This window comes from Myotis daubentonii, chromosome 8 (genome assembly GCF_963259705.1).
Source record: "Myotis daubentonii chromosome 8, mMyoDau2.1, whole genome shotgun sequence".
Lineage (NCBI taxonomy): Eukaryota > Metazoa > Chordata > Mammalia > Chiroptera > Vespertilionidae > Myotis > Myotis daubentonii.
Window position 1 is genome coordinate 83,706,080 of NC_081847.1, and position 23,018 is coordinate 83,729,097.

Sequence of the window (23,018 nt, forward strand, 5' to 3'; positions counted from 1 at the left end):
CTATCCCAGTACATAAATTCTCTGCTTTTTGCTAAGCTTTGACCAACAACAGTTACAAAAGTGTAAGACAAGACTTGAAAAAGTTTTCACCAACGAAATACCTTAGAAGAGGAAAAAGTGGTATACGTCCGTTATGCACAAAAATTAAGAAAATACTGCAGTTAGAAAAGAAGCTTAACCTCAAACTTCAGTCTTCTCAAGCCATCCTAAATTTAATGCATGCATCTGCACAGGTAAGGCTCAGGCCTGCTCCATCCAAAAGATCCACAGACGTTAAAAGCTCTAGAGCCAGGGCTCTGAGACACTAAAGCCCGTCTACTTGATCGTCATGAACACCTTTTATGCACTTGACTTGAGAGAGAGCGCGCGTCAGGGAAAGAAAGGGAGAAACGTCGCCTGGTTGTCCCCCTCATGTTGGTATTCATCGCTGGTTTCCTGTGCGCCCGGACGCAGGCGCAGGGAGACGCGCTCTGCCGGCTCTTTTGCTGAAGTCCACCAGCCAGGTAACCAGCCAGCATCCTTCCCCGACCCTCTATCCCTCGCCAAAAATAAATAAAATAAATAAGCGTACAAAACCGAATCTCTTATCGGATTCCTTCTTCCTTCTTCTTTCAAGTTAACCCTGACATCAGACGTGCGTGACACACTAGGTTTGCATTTGCCTGCATTTCAAGTTCACTCTCACCTCCACTTTTGACTTTGTTTTTAAAAGCGGGGTTTCCGTCCCTAAGTGCCCCAGTTATGTCGCCAGCCATTCAGCGAGCCGTAAAAAAAAATAAATAAATAAGCCCGGCTCGTTCATCACCGTTTTGTGCCGCCGAGGACGCTGAAGGTCAGGGGGGAACACGCTTTCCACCCCACCCCCTGCACACCCCATCCCGAACCTCCCGCGGCGGTTCTCAACCTGTGGGTCGCGAACAATGAAAATACATCCTGCGCATCAGATATTTACATGACGATTCATCACCGTAGCGCAATTACAGTTATGGAGTAGCCACGAAAATAATGTTATGGTTGGGGGTCACCACAACCTGAGGAGCTGTATGAAGGGGTCGCGGCATTAGGAAGGTTGAGAACCACTGAGCAAGGCATCAACAACCAAGCGGCGGCGACCTTGCTCTGGGGCAGGGGGGAGACATGTCTGTCCCTCCAGAGCTCCCGAGACGAGTTTACAAACAAACCCCAGCACAACGCGGACTGTGCGGGCTCCTGACCGCGGCGCCGGGAGGCTATCCAGGGTCGAGGCTGAAGGCAGGATTCCCCCCAAGACCACGCTTCCCTCCCAGATGCTGAGGCAGCACCGGTGGCGGGGGCCTTCCCGTGACACCGCTGACTAACCGGCAGCCTCAGCCAGGGCGGAGGGCGAGGAACTCCGAAACGCAACTTCACGTTTCGGGAAACAAGTCTCCCACCAAGTGAGCAGCAGCCTGTGGACTTGCAAATCGCCATCCACACGGGCGCCCTCGCGGTCCACCTCAGCCCTTAAAATAACGGGGAGGTCGCGTCCTCCTTCCCGAGGACGCCCGGCCGCCGCGTCAGGTGTGAGGAGCCCGGGGGTGGCGGGGAGGGAGGGGGGACCGGCTGGCCGCTCGCCCCGGGCCCCAGGCCCTCCGCCCCGCGCGGCCCGGCGCCCTCCGCCGCCTGGCTCCCCTCCCACCACCACCGCGGCGCCCCCTCGGAGATGGGCCGGGACTCCGGGCTCCTCAAACCGGTCCCCGCACAGCAAGGAGGCGGCGGCCGGCGACGTAGCTTCTTCCCCCGCCTCCTCCCCCTCCCCCGCGGCCTCCGCTCTCCATTCCCGCGCCCCCGCTTACCCTCAACTCCTCGAAATCCGCCATTTTATACCACCCGCGGGTGCCGCTGTCGCCACAGCACCCCCTCCCGCTGCCGCCAACGACGCCGCCGCCACCAGGGCCGCCACCGCCGCCTCCAGCAACATCCTGCACTGGGCGCCGCCGAAGACGCCGCGGCCGCTACCGCCGCCACCGCCAGGCCCGTCACGTGACGGGCACGGAAGCCCCGCCCCCGGCGCGCGCGGCCCCGCCCCCTGGGGACCCCCGCGCCCAGCCCGCCACTTTCCCTCCGCGGCTTCCGGCCGCGCGCGCCCCTGCGCGGCGTTAGCCTCGTACAGCTCCCGCCCTCCCTCGGTCCGGCCTGCCCGCCGGCCGCACGCCTTCCGGTCCCGGCCCTGCCGCCTTACTCTCCTCAGCTCCGCGCGATGCCTCCCACCCCCCTTCCCGCACGGAGGCCCGCCAGACCCCCCGGAAGCGCCGCGGGACCTCAGCGTTACCTGCGGGGCTGGAGCAGGGCCTGGCCCCGGCGAGCGGCAGACCGGAAGAGCTGGGCCGGACTCCTGGCTGGAACATTTCGGGGGCAGTGGCTGCGGCCGGAGGAAGCAGCTGCGAATACAACCATCCCCCAGAGTAGTTGTGTGGGAACGATAGGAATACGGGCGCTGGGTTAGCTATTGTTCCGATCCGACGGTGCGGGACTGGTGGCACCTCCGGAAGGCTAATCTCGTCGGTTTAAGACACGTCTTAAGCTGTAAGAATTGTTAGGAGTTTATTGGAGCCAAACTGAGGACGATTGCTGGGGAGCAGAAATCTCAGCGGACCGTGCTTAGGCTCCGGAGAATGGCAGTTTGGCTCCTTATTTTCTACACTAGAATCAAAGGAGAAGACGTAAGGGGGTTACATGAAATCCATTGGTGATAGATTAGGGAGGCGGGAGAAAGCAAAGCGGGGAAATCTCTGGGATTGGATAAAAAGTAAAAGGAATGCACGCAGACAGTACTTGTTTTACGCTGGTGGGGATCGGGTAGTGAGCACCCATTAACACGGTAACAGTAACCAGGAGGGGTTCCGCGGTCCCCTGCTTACGTGGGAGAGTGTGCCCGGAGAGGTCTGGAAAAAGGAAATTACCCCGACATCCCAAAGGTATGTTAATCAGATGCAAAAAGACAATAGCCAGGCCCAGTTAAGGTAAGGATTGGCCTTTGTCAAGGAGACACCAGTGGTCGGCAAACTGCGGCTCGGGAGCCACAGGCGGCTCTTTGGCCCCTTGAGTGTGGCTCTTCCACTAAATACCGACTTCTGCCCACGGGCCAAGAAGTTTCCATCGCACTGTACATGCGCGCCCGCACGTGGTATTTTGTGGACGAGCCACACTCAAGGGGCCAGAGAGCCGCATGTGGCTCCCGAGCCTCAGTTTGCCGACCTCTGGCCTAGGACACCACATGACTCGCTTTCCGTGAGGAAATTTTAATTTCAGACCATCCTGTGTGGTTCCTTGAGGTCTCTGAGTTTGTAGGTCCCCTCCCCCCCACCCCATGACAGGCCTCCCCTGAGCTTATCAGGTTTGGTATAGGACCCCTTTTTGTCCACGCTTCCCCCTTTTGGTCACAAATCAATCCAAAGGATGCATTGGTTGGATAATGTGTTAGGAAGGCTCACTCCTAGGAAAATTTAGTGTCAGCGTTTGTCTTGCTGGACAATGGACCGTTGGGGATGAGGCAAGACCCAACCTTGGATGAGGTCAACGCCAAATTTTCTGAAAAGAGAAAAGCATGTAGCATAACATTTATTTATAGTTTCAGGGCACACCATACCACTCCAGTCTTCACAATCTGACCGTGAGGTGGGTCCCCGTCTACCATGGCCCATCTACTTCCCATTAGAAGCACTCAAGTGCCGTTCATTATTCATCTGATTCTTGCTGGCTGTGCAATCGAGAACTGTAACCTTGAGGTTTATTCGGGGACAAGGCTGTAAGAACACAATGCCTCATGGAGTGAATTCTGAGTATTTTTTATTCATAAGCTCTTTGTTTTATTGATTACTCTCTTTGAATAAATATTAATTCATCAGTCCTATCCCTTTTTCTCTACTAACCCTCGCCCCAACCCCCCATTCCAGAGTAAACCCTCTGGAATTCTGTATTCACAACCTCACTTACTAGCAAATGTCCCACCATCTTCAGCAGACCTGTTCTAGGCATGCAAGAATGAGGGGGGAGTTTTCAAAAATGACAAGAAATGTACTTGCCTAGTTGCCTACCCTGTGACAGTCAACGATAAATCATCTCTAAATATATATTGTTCAAACTCCCTTTTTTATGTTACTAAAAATGTATCTTGTAATTCTTTAAAAACTGTCAGCTCTGTCAATGGAAAGAGAAAAAGTTTTAATCATATAGACATTCCACGTAGATATAAATCTCTCTCTGCCAACAATTGTTGATATGGAAGAATGAAGAGCCTTTATGGGAGCTTATCCAAAAGTAAGTGAAATCTGGTATCTGCCCCATCTCTGTTATCAGTGTCATTTTCTAGTTTACCTGAAATGGTACCAAAACGTTTGCCCTGTCTTCCTTACTTCATCTCAACAAGAGCCCTCTTGCTGCCCTTCCTACAGCCGCACATAGCAGTTCAGAGCCCTCTGAAAGGAAGGAAAGACAGAAAGCAAGGAAAGCCACCCAGGCCAGGATTGGCATCTTTCCTGCTCTACAAGTTTAGGAAAGGTATTGGGCCTGTTCAGGCCGTCTCCTCATCTGTAAAGTGGAAACAGTAATACACTCTCATAGTGTTGCAAAGGAAAAACTATCTCAGTCAAGTTTCCTTGATTAAGAGATTGTTTGCTTTTTTTATTTCCATATTCGTTTTAAAAATGAAGGGAGTGGATTTTACCAGAAGGATAGCTGGTAACTGTCATCATTAAACCAAGGAACATTGAACAACAAGGTCCAGAAAGGGCAGCTAGCAGTGCAGCTTCAAGGACCTCTGCAGCTGTTCCCTTCGCTCAAAAATGTCCTGCCATTAGCATGACTCATCTTCAAACTTCCTCAGCCTGCATGTCTCTCAGCACAAATTTTCAAGAAAATTTTTCTCAGCCAGCATGCCATCCAGATCCAACCAGTTAAGGCTAGGGGTAAGCTCCCAGGACACATAGGTCTGCAGGGCCTAGGAGGACAGCAAGGCTGACACGCCCCCCCCCCCCCTCCTGCAAATAAAAAAAAAGCAAAAAAAACCCAAAAAACTATGTGCTTAGACATAATGAGCAATTAGTGTGTCTTAGCTATTGTTACTGTTCATAGTGTACTATGTAATTTTCAACCTCCATACATTTTATTACACCTTTTTTTTTTTACCACTGAAATGTTATTCCTCCCCTTTTTGAATGAAAATGCAATCATTCACTTATTCATTGATGCAGAAAATATTTATTTCACACTTAATATGAGTCAAACAATGTTCTTGGCAATAAGGATATAGTAGAAAACAAAATTTCTGCCTTGATGAAACTTATATTCTAGTGAGGGCTGGGGACTGCAGGAATAATTACCCATACACCATGAATTAATATAAATTGGGGTAGTAAGAAGTTCCAAAAGGGGAACAAATCAGTTTGAGGAGATAAATAATGATGGTGGGGAAAGAATAAGGGCTACATTGCACAATAAAACAAGGCCTGGGGACTGTGATAAGAAGTTTGATTTTATTTTTAAAGTGATGTAAACCCATTGAAAGGTTTTGAGAAGGGGCATGGTGAGATCAGAATGATATTAATAAAATTTTATTCTGACTGTTATATGGAGAATGGTGGTTGTGGAACAAGATAGAAAGTGAGCCGAAACCGGTTTGGCTCAGTGGATAGAGCGTCGGCCTGCGGACTGAAAGGTCCCAGGTTCGATTCCGGTCAAGGGCATGTACCTGGGTTGCGGGCATATCCCCAGTAGGAGATGTGCAGGAGGCAGCTGATCGATGTTTCTCTCTCATCGATGTTTCTAACTATCTCTCTCCCTTCCTCTCTGTAAAAAATCAATAAAATATATTTTAAAAAAAAAAGATAGAAAGTGAGGCCCTGACCGGTTTGGCTCAGTGGATAGAGCGTCGGCCTGCAGACTGAAGGGTCCCAGGTTCGATTCCGGTCAAGGGCATGTACCTTGGTTGCGGGCACATCCCCAGTGGGGGGCGTGCAGGAGGCAGCTAATCGATGTTTCTAGCTCTCTATCCCTCTCCCTTCCTGTCTGTAAAAAATCAATAAAATATAGTTTTTAAAAAAAGAAAGCAAGGAAATGAAACCAGGGACTACTGCAGTCAGCCAGGATGATGATGGCAGCAGCAGTGAAGGAGTGAAGAATGTATTGTGTGTTTTATTATGCAATCTTTCAAGCATACAATATAGAGAATAATAAATTGGTATATCCAACTTCCAATTCTATCTTAATATTTTGCCATATTCGCTTCAGATTTTTTTTTTTAGAAAGAAAACTTTATAAATGTAATAAAATCCTCCAGAATGGCCCACAGATTACATTTCTTTCTTCTCAGAGGTACCCTGTCCTGGTTTTGATATTTATCATTCACATGTGTTTTTGCATTTCTATCACACACACACACATATATATATATATATATACTAGGGGCCCGGTGCACGAAATTCGTGCACTGGGTGTGGGGCGTGGGGGAGTGTCCCTCAGCCCAGCCTGCCCCCTCTCACATACTGGGAACCCTCAGGCATTGACCCCCATCACCCTCCAATCGCAGGATCGGCCCCTGACAGAGGCGTCAGGCCTGGGCAGGGGACCCTCATTTCCCCCCATCACTGGTTCTGCCCCCAACCCAGGCCTGATGCCTCTGGCCTAGGCATCTGGCCCGGGCAGCGGGGACCTGCAGTGGCAGCAGGGGGCACCGCGATCACGCGGGCTCCGCCCCTGCCCCTGCAGGATGCCTCTGGTTGAGGCGTTCGGCCCGGGCAGCGGGGACCCGCAGCTGCAGCGGCCCCGCGATCGTGGGCTCCGCTTTAGGCCCAGGCAAGGGGCCCCTAGCTTCTGGGACTGCCAGCTTCGACCATGCCCAGCTCCCATCGCTGGCTCCACCCCTACTTCCTGCTATCAATGGCCAGGGTGGAAAAGGCGCCTGATTCTCCGATCATGGCTGGGGGGCAGGGCAAAGGCGGCCCCAGGGCCGCCTTTGCCCTGCCCCCCAGTTCTTAGCTCCCCCCTGGGTTTCCGATCACTGTCAGTGGCAGGGGGCTTCTTCCTGCTTTCCCTTTCGCCTCCCTGCATTGTGCCTACATATGCAAATTAACCGCCATCTTGTTGGCAGTTAACTGCCAATCATAGTTGGCAGTTAATTTGCATATAGCCCTGATTAGCCAATGAAAAGGGTATCGTCGTACGCCAATTACCATTTTTCTCTTTTATTAGTGTAGATAATCCATATATGTAATATTTAAAAATGTTACGTATATGAATTATATGTGCATGTATATATCTATAAATAAAGCATTGTTTTATATTTTTAAAAAATATATAAAGGGTATATAAATTTTTTTCAACTTCATTTTTTCATTTAACATTGTTTTTGGGATTTGTCCATGTTCTTATATGTAGCTCTGGCTTAATCCATTTTTCTGGGTATATACCCCAAAGAATTGAAAGCAAGGTCTTGTACAGCTATGTTCATAGCAGCATTATTCACAATAGCTAAAAGGTGGAAACAACCTGCTATGGACTGAATGTCTGTGTCCCCTCAAAAGCCATGTGTTGAAGCCCTAATCTCCATTGTGATGGTATTTGGAGGGAGGGCCCTCGGGAGGTCATGGGTTTAGCTGAGGACATTATAGTGGAGGCCCTATCATGGTATTAAGAAGGTGAAGAGCCCAGCGCTCCTGATTCCCACTAGTAAACATACAAGAAGGTGGCCATCTGAAAACCAAGAAGAAGGTTCTCAACAGACACCAAGTCTGCTGACAACTTATCTTGGACTTCCCAGCCTCCAGAATTGTGAGAAATAAATATTTGTTGTTTAAGTCACCCAGCCTGTTATTTTAGTTGTCCAAACTGATTAAGACATAATCTCAATGACCAATGACAGATAAATGAATAACAAAATATGCTATATATTCCATACAAGTGGAATATTATTCAGCCTAAAAAGAAAGAGTTCTGTCACATGCTACACATGAATGAACTTTGAAAACGTTATACTAACATAAGTAAACCAGTCCCAAAAAGATGATTACTATGTAATTCCACCTATATGTGGTACCTAGTCAAATTCATGGCTGCCATGGGTTGGGGGGAGGAAAGAATAGGGAATTTTTGTGTGTGTGTATGTTGTTAATACTCACCCAAAGATATTTTGCATGGATTTTTTTTAGAGAGAGTGGAAGGGAGGAACAGAGAAAGAGAGAAACATCAATGTGAGAGAGACACATTGATTGGTTGCCTCCCACTGGTGCCAGACTGACACCAGGGGTTGAGCCTGTAACTGAGGTACGTATGTGTCCTTGACTGGAATCGAACCCAGGACCTTTCAGTCCATAGGGTGACACTCTATCCACTGAGCCAAACCAGTTAGGGCAAGATTTCTTTTTTTTAAAAAAAAATAACTATAATATTCATATATATGTGTATATACATATTTGCTTTTGTTTTTTCATCAAACCTATTGAAACTAGAAAAAATGTTGGCTTTAATTAAAACTAATTTCAAAACAGGGTAAGGGATATTGGAAGGGATATACATGTCAAGATGGGAGGTTTGGATGCTCTGGGCCACCACAGAGGATTTTGTAGGCAGTAGTGTAATATGTTCTCTGTTCTAGAAAACTAACTGTAGGAGTAACTCAGTGGTCATGTGATCTCCAAAGATCTCATCTTAGAGTCTTTTCCTTAGTCTTAGTTCCTGTCCTATTATTTCTGATCTAGACTACTTCTGTAGCCTCCTTTCTGACCTCCCAGCTCCTGGCAGTCACCCTTTCAAAATCACCTTAATTTCTGAACAATATTTTCACTGGATATGGAATTCTCAGTTGAGAGGTTGTTTTTTTTTCTTCCATTTGGACACTTGAAATATGTATTTCTATAACCATTTGGACTGTTAAGTTGTTTCCATGTCTTGGCTATTATAAATAATGCTGCTATGAACATGGGATGCAGAAATCTCTTCAAAATATAATGATTTCACTTACTTCTGATATATATATATCCAGAAGTGCAATTGCAGGATCTTTAGTAGTTCCATTTTTAATTTTTTTTTAAATATATTTCACTGATTCTTCACAGAGAGGAAGGGAGAGAGACAGAAAGCCAGAAACATCGATGAGAGAGAAACATCGATCAGCTGCCTCAGCTGCCCCCTGCACATCTCCCACTGGGTATGTGCCCGCAACCCAGGCACATGCCCTTGACCAGAATCGAACCCGGGACCCCTCAGTCCGCAGGCCGACGCTCCATCCACTGAGCCAAACCGATTTCGGCCCATTTTTAATTTTTTGAGAAACTTCCACAGTGGCTAAACCAATTTACATCCTCACCAATAGTGCACAAGGGTTCCCTTTTCTGCACATTCTTGTCAACACTTGCTTTCTCTTGTCTTTTTGGCAATATCCATTCTAAAAGATGTGAAGTGAAATCGCATTGTGGCTTTCATTTGCATTTCCCTGATGATTAGTGATATTGAATACTTTTTCATGTACCTGTTGGCCATTTCTATGTGTATTCAAGTCCTCTGTCCATTTTTAAATGGGATTTAAAACATGAGTCCACAGCAGATTTTTTTTTTCAGCCTAAATGGACCACATACATACAGGCAATTTCAAAGTAAAGCAGGAAATTTCAAACCTTGATCTTAGTGGGGAGGGAAAGGGGGTCCTAGAGAAGAAGAGATGTCATAAGTATAGTCTTTTGAGAACATAAGCAGTGGATCACAAAAGCCTGAACAACCGCCAAAATCAAGGACAAATTCTATGGTAAATAAACTTGAGTTAACTTGCATTTTAGAGACAGAATTAAGAGACCCAAACCAATTGCGGACACACACACACACACACACACACACACACACACACACACAGACACCCGCCCCAATCATCCTCTCTCGATCTCTTGATTGGTCAGAGCCATGCAAACACTCTGAATTAGACATGTTAATTTTAACATTGATTGGCATGATAAAGAATCCGTCTGTGCCCACTGATTGGCTGACCTGTCTAGGCTCTGGCCAATCCTGTAAGGGGCAGGCGGGTTAAGCGTCCGATTTCTATGAGCTGTCTTTCTTGGATTTACTTACCCGTTGATCAGCAAGTGGGTCCTTCTCTTCGGGCCTAACACAGTGTCCGATGGAGCTTTCTTACCAGACCATAAAAGTCACGCATCAGGCACGGGAAGCGGTAAGGAAAGCAAATACATAAAAGAACTGTATGTTCTCCTCTCCCCTTGTTGCTGCAGGCTGATGTGTGTGTCTCCGGTTGCTATGGTGACCGAGCGGCGGGGCCAACGGCGGGGGGCGGAGAGGGGGCCTCTAGGTCCTATTGGTAAAGTCCTGGGCTGGGCTTGAGGTTATCTCATGATGCTGATAGGATGGGTCTGGGACCGAGGCGGGTTTGAGGGCGTCAGAGAGTTTGATGAAAGGGAAGGCTGGGACGGTTAGTGACTGAAGCAACGGGGTGCCGAGGGGGAGGTATTGCTAGACACTGAGTCTTGAGAGGTGAGTGGGTGTGGGGAGTGGTCAAAATGAAGACTGTTGGGAGGCAGGACAGTCTGACTTGAGAGTTGGATACTGGATTCTGGTCCTGACTCGCCACTACAAGGCCCAGGGACTTTAGGAATTTCCCTTTCGGTCATCAGGTTCCCCATTTGAAAGTAAGGAAATTGGCCTGTCCTCCTTTTCACACGAAGATTGCATAAACTTTGCAATATGTGCAGTGGTTTCCCGTTGTCTGTATCATCCGCTACTCAGCCAGCAATACTTTTTACAACAAGGAACATGAATTGAGGACATACTGGGGAAGTAAAAACAATGCTTGGGGTGTAGGCGGAGGATAAATGAAAGTGAAGTAAAAAATATACTGCTATCTTGGCCCCACCTCCAGAGGTGCTGACTTACTGGTTTGGAATGGAGGCTGTGCATTGATATATATATATTAAACTCAGCAGGTCAGCAGGTAATTACAATGTGTAGCCAAAGTTATGAAACACTGCTGTAGTGTCTTTTACCTTAAAAAAAAAATCAAACCCTAGTAATACAAAAATATATATAACTTTCTGCTTGACCTCACATTGCCTCCCCATCCCTCTACTCCCCTAATAATAACAACCTCTCTTTCTCACTTCGGGAAAGGGTTTCTGTGACTACTCCCTCATTTTTGAATTGTGCTTAAGCCCATTCCAATCTGAGCTTGAACCACCCCACCTGCATCAGAACCTTTTAGGTTGGCATTTAGTAAAGCAGATTCCTGAACCTCACGGAGACTTACTGAATCGGAAACACTCTGGGATGGGGACTTGAAAATTGCACTGTAAACACACAATCCAGGTTTGAAAATTACTTCCCGAAATGGTCTCATGACTTCTAGTGCCATTTATATGCCAACAATCCCCCAGACTGACTCTAGACTGGACTTCGTTGCTGAGCCGCAAACCCCTGTGGTGTCCTAAAAGATGAAATACAGGCAGGACAATGAATGAACTGATTACTTGACCAATCTAGTGGGGTATCTCAAGTATCTGGATCTTAATTTATTCTATACCTAACTTTTAACCTTTCTGAATAAAACGTGTACCTTTTAAAAATATGTGTTTTTATTGATTTCAGAGAGAGGAAGGGAAAGGGAGAGAGAGGTAGAAACATCAATGATGAGAGACAATCATCAATTGGCTGCCTGCCTCCTGCACCCCCCCCTCTCCCGCCTCCTACTGGGGACTGAGCCTGCAACCAGGTATGTACCCTGACCTGGAATCAAACTATGATCTCCTGGTTCATGGGTCGACATTCAACCACTGAGCCACACCAGCCGGGCTAAAACTTGTATCTTTCTTTTCCAGTCTTCCTCCATCGGGGAATGTGAAACCACCCTCCATCCAATTGCTCAAGTCAGAATTCTGGGAGTCATTCTTAGCTGTTTCTTCCTTTTAGTCCCTCCCCTCTGTCCTCTACATAAAGAAGACATCAGCACATTTTACTGATTCTACTTCTATAATGAGTGTCTTTTTGTTGTTGTTAACCCTCATCTGAGGATATTTTTTCTATGAGTTTTAGAGAGAGTGAAAGGTGAGGGAGGAAGGGAGAAAGAGAGAGAAACATCCATATAGGAGAGACATATCAATTGGTTGCCTCCTCCCTGTGCCCTGGCCAGGGTCAGGGATCCAGCCTGCAACCGAGGTACGTGTCCTTGACCAGAATCCAACCCAGGACTCTTCAGCCCGAGGGCCAACGCTCTATCCAAACCAGCTAGGGCTAATCTACTCACTTTTATGGAAAACAGAGCATTTGGTTTTCTTCTGTTCCCATTCTCCCAAGATCATTCTGTCACAATTTGGGGTTAAATAAAGATTCAGTATTTATATTAATCTGAATATGTAAATATTATTCAGAGCTGAGCCATATGGTTTTATTTAACTTTTGGGGCAGGATTCAGTCATATCTTAACTAGAGCCTTATTCTTTGGGTTAGTTTTCTATACACAGTTCTGATGCCACTTCCTTCCTACACTTTCTGAAAGAACTGTAAAACTCCTCTCTTATGGTGAAGCTCACCAGATGTTTCTCAGTTCCACTATTGTTTTCTTATAGACATCCTTTCTGGCCTCCCCTATGTATCTCTTTTATCTGGCTGCTCCTGAATCATCATATTTTATAACAAACCTGTGTTCTAGTAAGTAAACAAAACAAGATACTGGTGTTTTGAGCTATCCATAAATGGGAGCATCACCACTGTTAATTATCCTTAGGAAATGCCTCTTCTCTTGGTTTTCATGCTAGTCTCCTAGTGTTCCACAGTCTTGTTCTCTCTCTCTCTCTCTCTCTCTCTCTCTCTCTCTCTCTCTCTCTCTCTCTGTCTCGTTTAGAAAATAAGTCTATTTATCCATTTGTTGCACAAATATACACTGAGTGTTGATGGGCCAGACATTGATTTGGGGCCATGGAAGCCATCAGAGAACAAGTCAGGTGAAGTCCCTGCCTCAGGGACTGCCATTCTAGGAGGAGAAACATACAGCAGACAAATTACTGCATGTTATAATCGGGAAGTAGCTTCTGTTCTGAAGAAAAATAAAGCGGGTTAAGCCCTAGCCAGTTTTGCTCAGTGGATAGAGCATTGGCCGGCGGACTGGAGGGTCCTGGGTTCGATGATGGTCAAGGGCCCTGGCCCATTTCAATGGGAAAATATCCTCAGGTGAAGATTAACAAAAATAAAAATAAAATAAATAAAGCCGGTTAAAAGAATGAACGGTGATGTGGTGGGAGTGGGACTGTTTCATACAGGATAGCGAGCGCAGACTTAAACGTTTGTACGAGCCCGGCTCGGTGGATAAAGCGTGGGCCTGCAGACTGAACGGTCTCAGGTTCAATTAGGTTGCAGGCTGATCCCCAGTAGGGGGCGTGTAGGAGGCAGCCAATCAACGATTCCCTCTAACCCTCTCCTTTCCTCTGTGAAATCAATAAAAATATATATGTATTAAAAAAATAAATAAAAATAAAAGTTTGCACGAGACCTGAAGGAGAACGGAGCATGAGCCTTGGGTCTTAATACACACCTGTAAGTTTGGAGATCAGCAACGTCGCCAGTAAGGCAGGCACTTCGGATACTAACGGGGTTTCCGCTAGAAAAAAGGAAGGCGGACCCCACCCACAGGATTACACTAACAGGTCTACCTTTCAACTTTCGGAAAGTAGCCTCGTGAGAACGAGGCCTCGAAAAATTGAGTGAAAACTCACAATTGTTCCTCTCCACGGAAATCTTTAGTAAAAGGCGAAAGATTTATACGATCTGAAGAGAAACCAGAGTATACCTGCGGACCTCCGCCCGGATGCCTTAGACCACACTCACCCTCAGCACGCTTATGGTTATCGCGTGCCCGCGGGTCCGCGCTCCGCCGGGCGCTCGTGGAGGCCCTGCCTTGGTAGCAGGCAGTGTGCCCAGCGGCGGTGGGTGGTTCCCGCGGGTCTGGAGCTCCCGCGTGGGAACTGACTTCGTGGTGCACGATGGGTATGCAAATCGCAGACCGCTCGGGGCCGGGCCGCGACACCAGCTGCTTCCGCGGGGCGGCGCTGTGGCACCCGGGGTGGCCGCTCTTCCTCTCTCTCACTGCGGGTCCACCCGCAAACCTGCGCCCGGTTTGCCCGGAGAGAAAGGGCGTTTGCCACCGGTGCCGGGCACCAGTCCCTTCCGGGCTGGGATGAAGGAAGTCCCCATGGTTGAGGCTCAGGGCTGTCCTTCCACACACGCAGGGACCCCACAGTTCTAGGGACAAAAGCGGAGACTGTCCCGCACAGACATTCAGGGGCAGCGGGGCCACGGAAGCAGCACATCGCCGCCCCCTCCCTCCCCAGGAGATGGCATCCACTGTACCTGAGGACAGTTCAGGCGAAGGGAGGTGGGACGGCGCTTTAGCAGTGGGAATGGCCTGCCAGGTCTTGCCCTTTAGGATTGGAATGTGCCTTTCTCGGTGAGCCTGCTTCCCAAACTCGATCAAGTGCCCATCCTTTGCGGCAGGAATAGAGATCACCGCACCACCTTCACCCCAGGAAAGTATAGGAACTGCTCCTTGTGGGTTCCTTCCCTCCACCCAAGTAGACCCCGGCAAGTTACTTTCCTGAGGAGTACACTGACCCTGCTTTTGCAGCTTTCTCAGTCTTTAACGTGCACACTAAACCCTGGGGTGTTTTGAAAATTCAGATACTGATCCAGTAGTTGGGGCGTGGGGGAGGGAGGGCATCTGTCATAAGCGCCCTTGTCATACTGATGCTAGCGCTGAACTTTGGGTGCAAAGATCTGGGAATGGAAAATTTTCTCCTATTCCACTTTAAATTTAATGTTTAATTAAAATAAGACTATATTAAATCCGAACTACCTCTGCCACTTTATTTTTTTCCAACTTGCATGTAAGACCCTCTAGAACAGTGATGGCGAACCTTTTGAGCTCGGCGTGTCAGCATTTTGAAAAACCCTAACTTGCCGAAGCCGGTTTGGCTCAGTGGATAGAGCGTCGGCCTGCGGACTGAAAGGTCCCAGGTTCGATTCCGGTCGGGGGCATGTGCCTGGGTTGCGGGCACATCCCCAGTGGGAGATGTGCTGGAGGCAGCTGATCGATGTTTCTCTCTCATCGATGTTTCTAACTCTCTATTCCTCTCCCTTCCTCTCTGTAAAAAATCAATAAAAATATATTTAAAAAAAAAAAAAAGAAAAAAAAGAAAAAAGAAAAACCCTAACTTAACTCTGGTGCCATGTCACATATAGAAATTTTTTGATATTTGCAACCATAGTAAAACAAAGACGTATATTTTTGATATTTGTTTTGTATATTTAAATGCCATTTAACAAAAAAAAATAAACCAAAAAAATGAGTTCGCGTGTCACCTCTGACACGCGTGTCATAGGTTCGCCATCACTGCTCTAGAATGTGCTAAGGGCAAAGAAGCTCTGAGGAACAATTGCTTCGGTATTTTTAATTTGACACATAATTAAAACAACAAACAAACAAACAAACAGTAATTGATAGGAGTGTGTAAGGATGATTTTGGAAAAGCCATAACTGATCCACGCATTCATTGTGTACTCAAATAATCCTGAAACAAAGTTACTTTCATTTAGTCTCATGTGTCGTTATGTGTATTTTTCAAAAGTTGTGACTGCTTATGTGAGACTTTTATATTTAAAAATATGTACTATAAGCATTAGCTAATTAATTAAGTGGTTGACTAGGTTTTTAAATGAGCGTTGTTAAATGTCTTAGCTTTTATTAATTACATGGTCCCCTAAAAAACAACACCAGAGTAATTGAAAACTTAATTACATCAATGTTTTTCTTCGAAGAACTAAGGTTTATTAAACTTCAAGTGTTCAAACAGTTAAGCATCTATTGAAATACCAATAGCTATAAACAATGTGCAGTTCCAAATACTCATTAAACAAACTCTAAATCCCTATAAAGCTAAGCTGAATTTTAAGTAACTCATGTTTTAAGTGCTCTGCTCCTGCTTAAGAAGGATTAACCACTTCAGTACTGCCCATGTGCGGCCTTGTGGGCCCCTTTGACAACGCTGTGGCTGCTCTTGAACCACACTCTTCCTGTATCTGGGCCAAGAAAGGCAGACCGATCAGACAACCTGGAACACTGCTAATGTCACATGGCTACTCTTGCAGACTTCTTCTTTTCTTTTCTTTTTTAACCACCAACTGAAAACATGAGAATATGTACCTATGAACTTGTATATTTGATGTTTTGGGTTAAACACATCTCTCTTTTGCCCAGCTGGTGTGGCTCAGTGGTTGAGCGTCGACCTATGAACTGGGAAGTCACAGTTCAATTCCCCAGTCAGGGCACATGCCTGGGTTTTGGATTCGATCCCCAGTAGTGGGCTGCGTGCAGGAGGCAGCTAATCAATGATTCTCTCTCATCATTGGTGTTTCTATCTCTCTCTCCCTCTCCTTTCCTCTCTGAAATCAGTAAAAATGTACATATATACTTAAAAGCAAACATTCTCTCCTCCTTTTGTAAAAATGACATCAGGCTCTATTTTTAAATACAAAAAAAAAAAAGGTATATATCTCACTACCCAGATAAGTCTTGAAAACATTTTTAAAAAACTAAGATAGCCTTCTGCTTTCAAATGTGATAGAGTGGCTGGTACCAGACTAGTGTTCCTGCTGCATGCAGCTAGAAAACTAAACTAAATATATGAATAATCTGTTTTCAGACATTGGACGATCTGACCATGGGAAAAGGCCTTCTGCCGGAAGCAGTTACTGGCTTCCGGCACAAGAGGGAGATCTTAGCAGAGCACAGCAGATGAGACAGAGAGTAGAGTTCGGGAAGACTCAGGTGGTTAGAATTGGAAGGGAAGGGGAACAGAGAGAAGGGAGCCATGCAAACAAATTGCTTCATAATTCGGAGTTTGGGGCTGAATAGTAAGCTGTGCACATATACAGTGAAGATGAATGAAGCTTGGGGAAAGCTCAATTACTATAGGCTCAACAACTACTGGGGCTCATACAACATGGGAAGGCATTTGAATTCTGAACAACCTGAGTGGAAAAATCTTGTGGGACAGCATTTAGAGATTTGGGGAAGGCTATGCATTAAGAGTAAGCTAAACGAGCCTTAGAATAAAGGTTACTTTAGATATAGCTTTCCTAATAAAACTTAAAAATAAGCCTTTATAGGATCAGACTTAGCTGCAAATAACTAAACTACCTGCCAAAACAAAACTCAACACATTTAAAAAGAAAATAATAAAAACCAGACCTTCACAAAGACTAGTATTCAATAAATAAATTACTAGCAATCATAAGAAACAGAAAAATGTGACAAAATCAGCACCAAAATCAGTCAATATCTTCAAGTTCATTTCATAGGACTATTTATATTTTTAAATTTATTTTGGTGTCGGTTTGGTATATTGTGTTATCTTGGAATTTGTCCATCTCATATAAAATGTCAAATTTATTGGCATAATTGTTCATGATACCCTGTTCTTTTTTTTAAATATATTTTTATTGATTTCAGAGAGGAAGGGAGAGGGAGAGATAGAAACATCACTGATGAGAATCATTGATTGGCTGCCTCCTTCACGCCCCCCACTGGGGATGGAGCCCACAACCTGGGCATATGCCCTGACCAGGAATCGAACCGGTGACCTCTTGGTTCCTGGGTCGATGCTCCACTGCTGAGCCACACCCGGCTGGGCTACCCTGTTATTTATTTATTTATTTATTTATTTAGATTAAATCTTTATTGTTCAGATTATTACATTTGTTCCTCTTTTTTCTCCCCATAACTCCCCTCTACCCAGTTCCCACCCCACCCTCCTCCCTCACTCCCCACCCACTGTCCTCATCCATAGGTGCATGCTTTTTGTCCAGTCTCTTCCCGCATCCCCCTTACCCCTTCCCCCCCCCAAGAATAGCCAGTCCACTCCCTTTCTATGCCCCTGATTCTATTATAATCACCAGTTCATTCTGTTCATCAGATTATTCACTTGATTTTCAGATTCACTTGTTGATAGATGCATATTTGTTGTTCATAATATGTATCTTTACCTTTTTCTTCTTCTTCCTCTTCTTAAAGGATACCTTTCAGCATTTCATACAATACTGGTTTGGTGGTGATGAACTCCTTTAGCTTTTCCTTATCTGTGAAGATCTTTATCTGACCTTCAATTCTGAATGATAGCTTTGCTGGATAAAGTAATCTTGGTTGTAGGTTCTTGGCATTCATCACTTTGAATATTTCTTGCCATTCCCTTCTGGCCTGCAAAGTTTCTGTTGAGAAATCCGCTGACATTCGTATGGGTACTCCCTTGTAGGTAACTGACTTTCTTTCTCTTGCTGCTTTTAAGATTCTCTCTTTGTCTTTTGCTCTTGGCATTTTAATGATGATGTGTCTTGGTGTGGTCCTCTTTGGATTCCTATTGTTTGGGGTTCTCTGCGCTTCTTGGACTTGTAAGTCTATTTCTTTGACCAGGAAGGGGAAGTTTTCTGTCATTATTTCTTCAAAAAGGTTTTCAATATGTTGCTCTCTCTCTTCTTCTGGCACCCCTATAATTCGGATGTTGGTACGTTTGAGGCTGTCCCAGAAGCTCCTTACACTATCTTCGTATTTTCGGATTCTTTTTTCATTTTGTTTTTCTGGTTGGGTGTTTTTTGCTTCTTCGTATTTCAAATCGTTGACTTGATTCTTGCAATCCTCTAGTCTGCTGTTCGGAGTCTGTATAATATTTATTTCAGTCAGTGTATGCTTAATTTCTTTATCACAACCTCGAGGGTCTCATTAGATTTCTTATAGATCTCATTAAGTTTATCGGCAGTTTCTAGAAAATTCTTCAAAAACCTTAAAAGTGTGGTTTTGAACTTTATATACAGTAGTTTGCTTTCCTCCATTTCTGTCATTTGTGTCCTTTTTCTTTGTCTCCGCATTTTTTAAGCTTCCCTGTGTTGATAAAGTGGTTTTCCGTGCTAAATGTCCGCTAGGACCCACTGGTTCAGCCTCCCCAATTACACTGTTATTTTTGTAAAAAATATATACAGGATCTGTAACCATCTTCCATTTTTATTCTTGACATTGGTTATTTGTGCCTTCTCTCTCTTTTTTTTCTCTTCATCAGTCTTGCCAGTGGTTTATCAATTTTGTTAATCTTTTCAAAGAACCAACTTTTGCTTTGTTGATCTTGTCTATTGGAAATTTAATTTCTATTTCACTTTTACATTCTTAAAATTAATTTTTCCTTCCTTCTTCCCTGAGTTTATTTTATTACTTTTTCTAATTTCTTAAGATGGTTGCTTTCCTCATTAATGTTTTAAACTTTTTTCTCTTCTAGCAACTTCAGCAAAGGATTTAAACATCCCTCCAATCATTTTAGAGGGAAATAATGTGCCTGCTTCCCACATATTAACATGTAGCATGGAAATTTAAAAATTTTTCCTTCAATTCCAAATATTTTCTGATTTCTGTTAGGATTTTTCTCTTACCCACAAGTATTTAGAAGTGTATTACTTACAGAAAGGAAATCTATTGCTATCTTTTTGACACTATTTCCTACCTTAACATCGTAGCCCGGCCACTGTGGCTCAGTGTGTGAGCATCTATTAACCAGGAGGTCACAGTCTGATTCCAGTTGGACTCCCTGGTCAGGGTTCATGCCTGTATTTCAGGCCCATTGCCCAGTAGGGGGTGTGCAGGAGGCAGCCAATCAATGATTCTCCAGTGATGTTTCTATCTCTCTCTCCCTCTCCCTTTCTTTCTGAAATCAATAAAAATATATGTATTAAAAAATAATTGCATTGTATTCATACAATAACATTCTAAGTGACTTCAAACCTTTGACATTTGTTGAAAATTGTTTTATGGCTCAACGAATGGTTAAGTTTATAAATTGTGTTGTCCAAATCTTTTATATCGTGTTCTATCAATAACTGAGGAAGTCATATAAAATTCTCTCAGTGTGATTATATGATTGTTGCCAATTTCTCCTTTTGCTTCCGTCAATTTTTGCTTTTTATTTATTGTGATGACATGTTAGTAGGTACATAGAAATTTAGGACTGCTATCATCAATTAATTTGTGTGTTTGATGTGAGATGGTGTTAAGCTTCATTTTGGGGGATGGTAATCTAGCTGCTTGAGTATAGTTTTATTTTTATTTTGTTAATCCTCACCGAGGATATTTTTTCATGAATTTTTAGAAAGACTGGAGGGGGAGAGACAGAGAGAGGGAAACATCCATGTGAGAGAAACACATTGATTGGTTGCCTCCCACATGCACCCCAACGAGGGCTGGAGATCCAGCCTGCAACTGAGGTAAATAACCCTTCAGCGAATCGAACATGGGACCATTCAGTCTGCAGGGTCATCACTCTTTTCACTATGCGAAACGGGCTAGGGCTCTAGCATATTTGAATTACATAGCCAACTTGGTGAAAAAAATCAAATTACCATTTATTTGTGGGTCTATTTCTGAGTTCTCTATTCTGTTCCATGGATATATTTGACTGTCTACATGCTAACATCAAACAGGCTTAATGAATGTGGCTTTAGGTTAAGCCTTGAAAATTGGTAGTGTAAATCCTCTGATTTAGCTCTTTCTCAATGTTATCTTGGTTATTATAATTTTTCACATAAAATTTATAATCAGATTTTCAGTTTATTGAAAAAGACCTGTTGAGCTATTAAACAGATTCCATGGAATCTATGGGTCAATTTGTAGCAGAATTAACATCCTAACAATAGTGATTTTCCCAATCATAAGCATTATGTCTTCTTTAATTTCTCTTAGCTATGTCCTGTCATTTCCAACAGAGTGGTGTACTGGCTTGCCAGGGCCGCCGTAACAAAATACCGATGGAGTGGTTTCAACAACAGAAATTTATTTTCTCTCAGTTCTGGCAGCTGGAGGTCCAAGCTCAAGGGGTCAGCAGGTTTGGTTTCTTGTAAGGCTTCTCTCCTTGGCTTGGAAATAGCCATCTTCTGTTATGTTGTACATCGTAAGGTCTTTCCTATATAGAGAGCAACAATGGTGTGTTTGTGTGTCCAAAAGTCCCCTTCTTATAAGGACACCAGTCATATTGGATGAGGGCCTAACCTTACCGGGTCATTTTCACTTAATTGCCTCCTGAAAGTCCTATCTCCAAACACAGTCCCATTCTAAAGTAGTCAGGGTTAGGGCTTCAATGTATAAGTTGCGGAGGGGACACGATTCTGACCAAAAAGTCTTAAACGACTTTTGTTAAATATGTTCCAAATATATGCTATTATTAATGGTAAGGGTTAAAATAGTTCTTCAGAAGTCTGTGTCTGACAGTTCCAATATTTTGATGTTTCCTGGTCACTATTACTGGTGTTTCTCATTATGTTGTTCTTGTGTTTGACTGTGCAGGTCAGTGTAGCTGATCATTTGTTTTTAGAAATAATTTGGGATGAAGGGTGACGCTATCTTCCTGTAGAGGGCATTTAGGTTTGTTTCTGCCTTGGGCCTGCAGGGGGCTGCATCTCAATCCAATTTCAGAAGCTGATTTGTTTTCTTTCTGGACCATATAGAGAATGGGAAACTGAGCCGGGCAACTTACTGCTAACTTCTCTTCTGTCCTTATTCCTAGGACTGAGCCCTTCACAGATTTTACCTACGGTCCCCTCTAGGCTTCCCACTGTTGCTGGCTCCTGGACTCCAACATTTGTGCCTGTACCTCCTTGAAGTTTTATTTTTCTTTCTTTCTTTTTTGTTAATCCTCACCCCAGGATATTTTTTTCTGATTGATTTTTAGAAAGAGTGGAAGGGAGGGAGGGTGGGTAAGAGAAGAGAGAGAGGAAGTGAGAGAGATTGATTGGTGATGGCCTCCCCCACTTGCCCCACCCCTACTGGGCCTGAGATTGAACCTGTAACCCAGGTACATGCCTTTGATGGGAATCAAACCTGTGACTCTTGGGAGTGCGGGCTTATTCTCCAAACACTGAGCACACTGGCCAGGGTGAGGTTTTCAAATGCACACTACTCAGCATCTCAGCCCCTGAGAAGCAGGCAATGTCCTTGCAGAAAAGTGGCTTCAAATGGCACAATCATGCCTGTGCATTAATGAATACACACACACACACACACACACACACACACACACACACACACACACACAAACTCCCCCACACAGTTATATCTGGAGGATATAAAGCCTATCATTGCAATTGCTATATCAAAGAGCTTGTATATGTGTATATTTGACATCTGTGCATTCACACCGGAACCATCATACCTATCAATTTACCCTTCCAGAGCTTTCTCTATGCCTGCATATATACACATATGCACACACATGCTCCAGGCAGGGAGGCAGGGGCTGTGGCCCAGTGATTCACAGGCACAACACTTACAAATGCCAGGAGTCAGTTGGTTTCACATCATTTATTGAGTTGAGCAGTCTGTATATCCCTCCTCACAGTGGGTTTTAAAGATACAGCCAATCCTTGACTTGATCAGAGCTAAGAATACCTGAGAGTCATGACTGTGGTCATTATACTTAGTCGTATACATTGCAGTTCACATAATGCATGGCTAGGTACAGACTCAAAAATCAGATTTCAGGAAATGATAGTAAATCAAATAAGTGCACCACATGCCCACCCCGCAGATACAGGAAAGCTGTCCCGTGTCGGTCCAGATCCTTCTCTGTGTGTGGTATATGCATGCACGGGCTCACAGGCGCTCCGGACTGCGCTGGCAGGAAGGTGCACAGGTGCAACACTGGAAATCTATGGGAGTCACGTCCACAAATTCCCACAAAGCCCCAGATGCTGGTCTCCTGTGGCAGGACCGCTCCCTGACTGTGCTCACAGGCCTCCTTCCCAACCCCATGTCCAGGACAAGCCCAAGCCCGGGCTTCATCGTCGGTAGCACCTGGTCTTGGTCTTGTAATCTCTAATGGACTTGGCCATCAGCGGTGCAATCTTCTTCACAGGCTTCTTGCGGCTGCTGCCCACCTGCTTCCCAGGGATGGGGCGAGAGCTGTGGCCACTGGCAGGGTGAGAGGGAGCAC

The 23,018-nt window shown here is 45.1% G+C and overlaps 2 protein-coding genes and 1 non-coding gene across 9 annotated transcripts in view; 1 reads left to right on the forward strand and 2 right to left on the reverse strand.

The window, feature by feature from the left end:
- PIAS2 (protein inhibitor of activated STAT 2) overlaps nt 1–2,602 on the reverse strand; it is a 73,284-nt gene extending 70,682 nt beyond the window's left edge. For 5 of the 7 annotated variants that reach the window (XM_059707232.1, XM_059707228.1, XM_059707227.1 and 2 more), the window contains exon 1: nt 1,815–2,012. In XM_059707232.1, coding sequence (XP_059563215.1) covers nt 1,815–1,838 — 24 coding nt within the window. In that variant the 5' untranslated portion in view covers nt 1,839–2,012. Of the gene's footprint in view, nt 1–1,214; nt 1,238–1,814; nt 2,013–2,290 lie in introns of those variants that run through there. The other 2 variants (XM_059707230.1, XM_059707231.1) reach the window with 2 other exon arrangements.
- Nucleotides 2,603–10,040: 7,438 nt separating this feature from the next.
- The window catches only part of KATNAL2 (katanin catalytic subunit A1 like 2), a 145,250-nt gene continuing 132,272 nt past the window's right edge, over nt 10,041–23,018 (forward strand). Inside the window, exon 1 of the mRNA XM_059707234.1 lies at nt 10,041–10,174. Coding sequence (XP_059563217.1) covers nt 10,124–10,174 — 51 coding nt within the window. The 5' untranslated portion in view covers nt 10,041–10,123. The remainder of the gene's footprint in view (nt 10,175–23,018) is intronic.
- Nucleotides 13,675–13,790, reverse strand: LOC132240435 (U5 spliceosomal RNA). Its single transcript, XR_009454325.1, has one exon. It is a non-coding gene; the product is annotated as a U5 spliceosomal RNA (small nuclear RNA).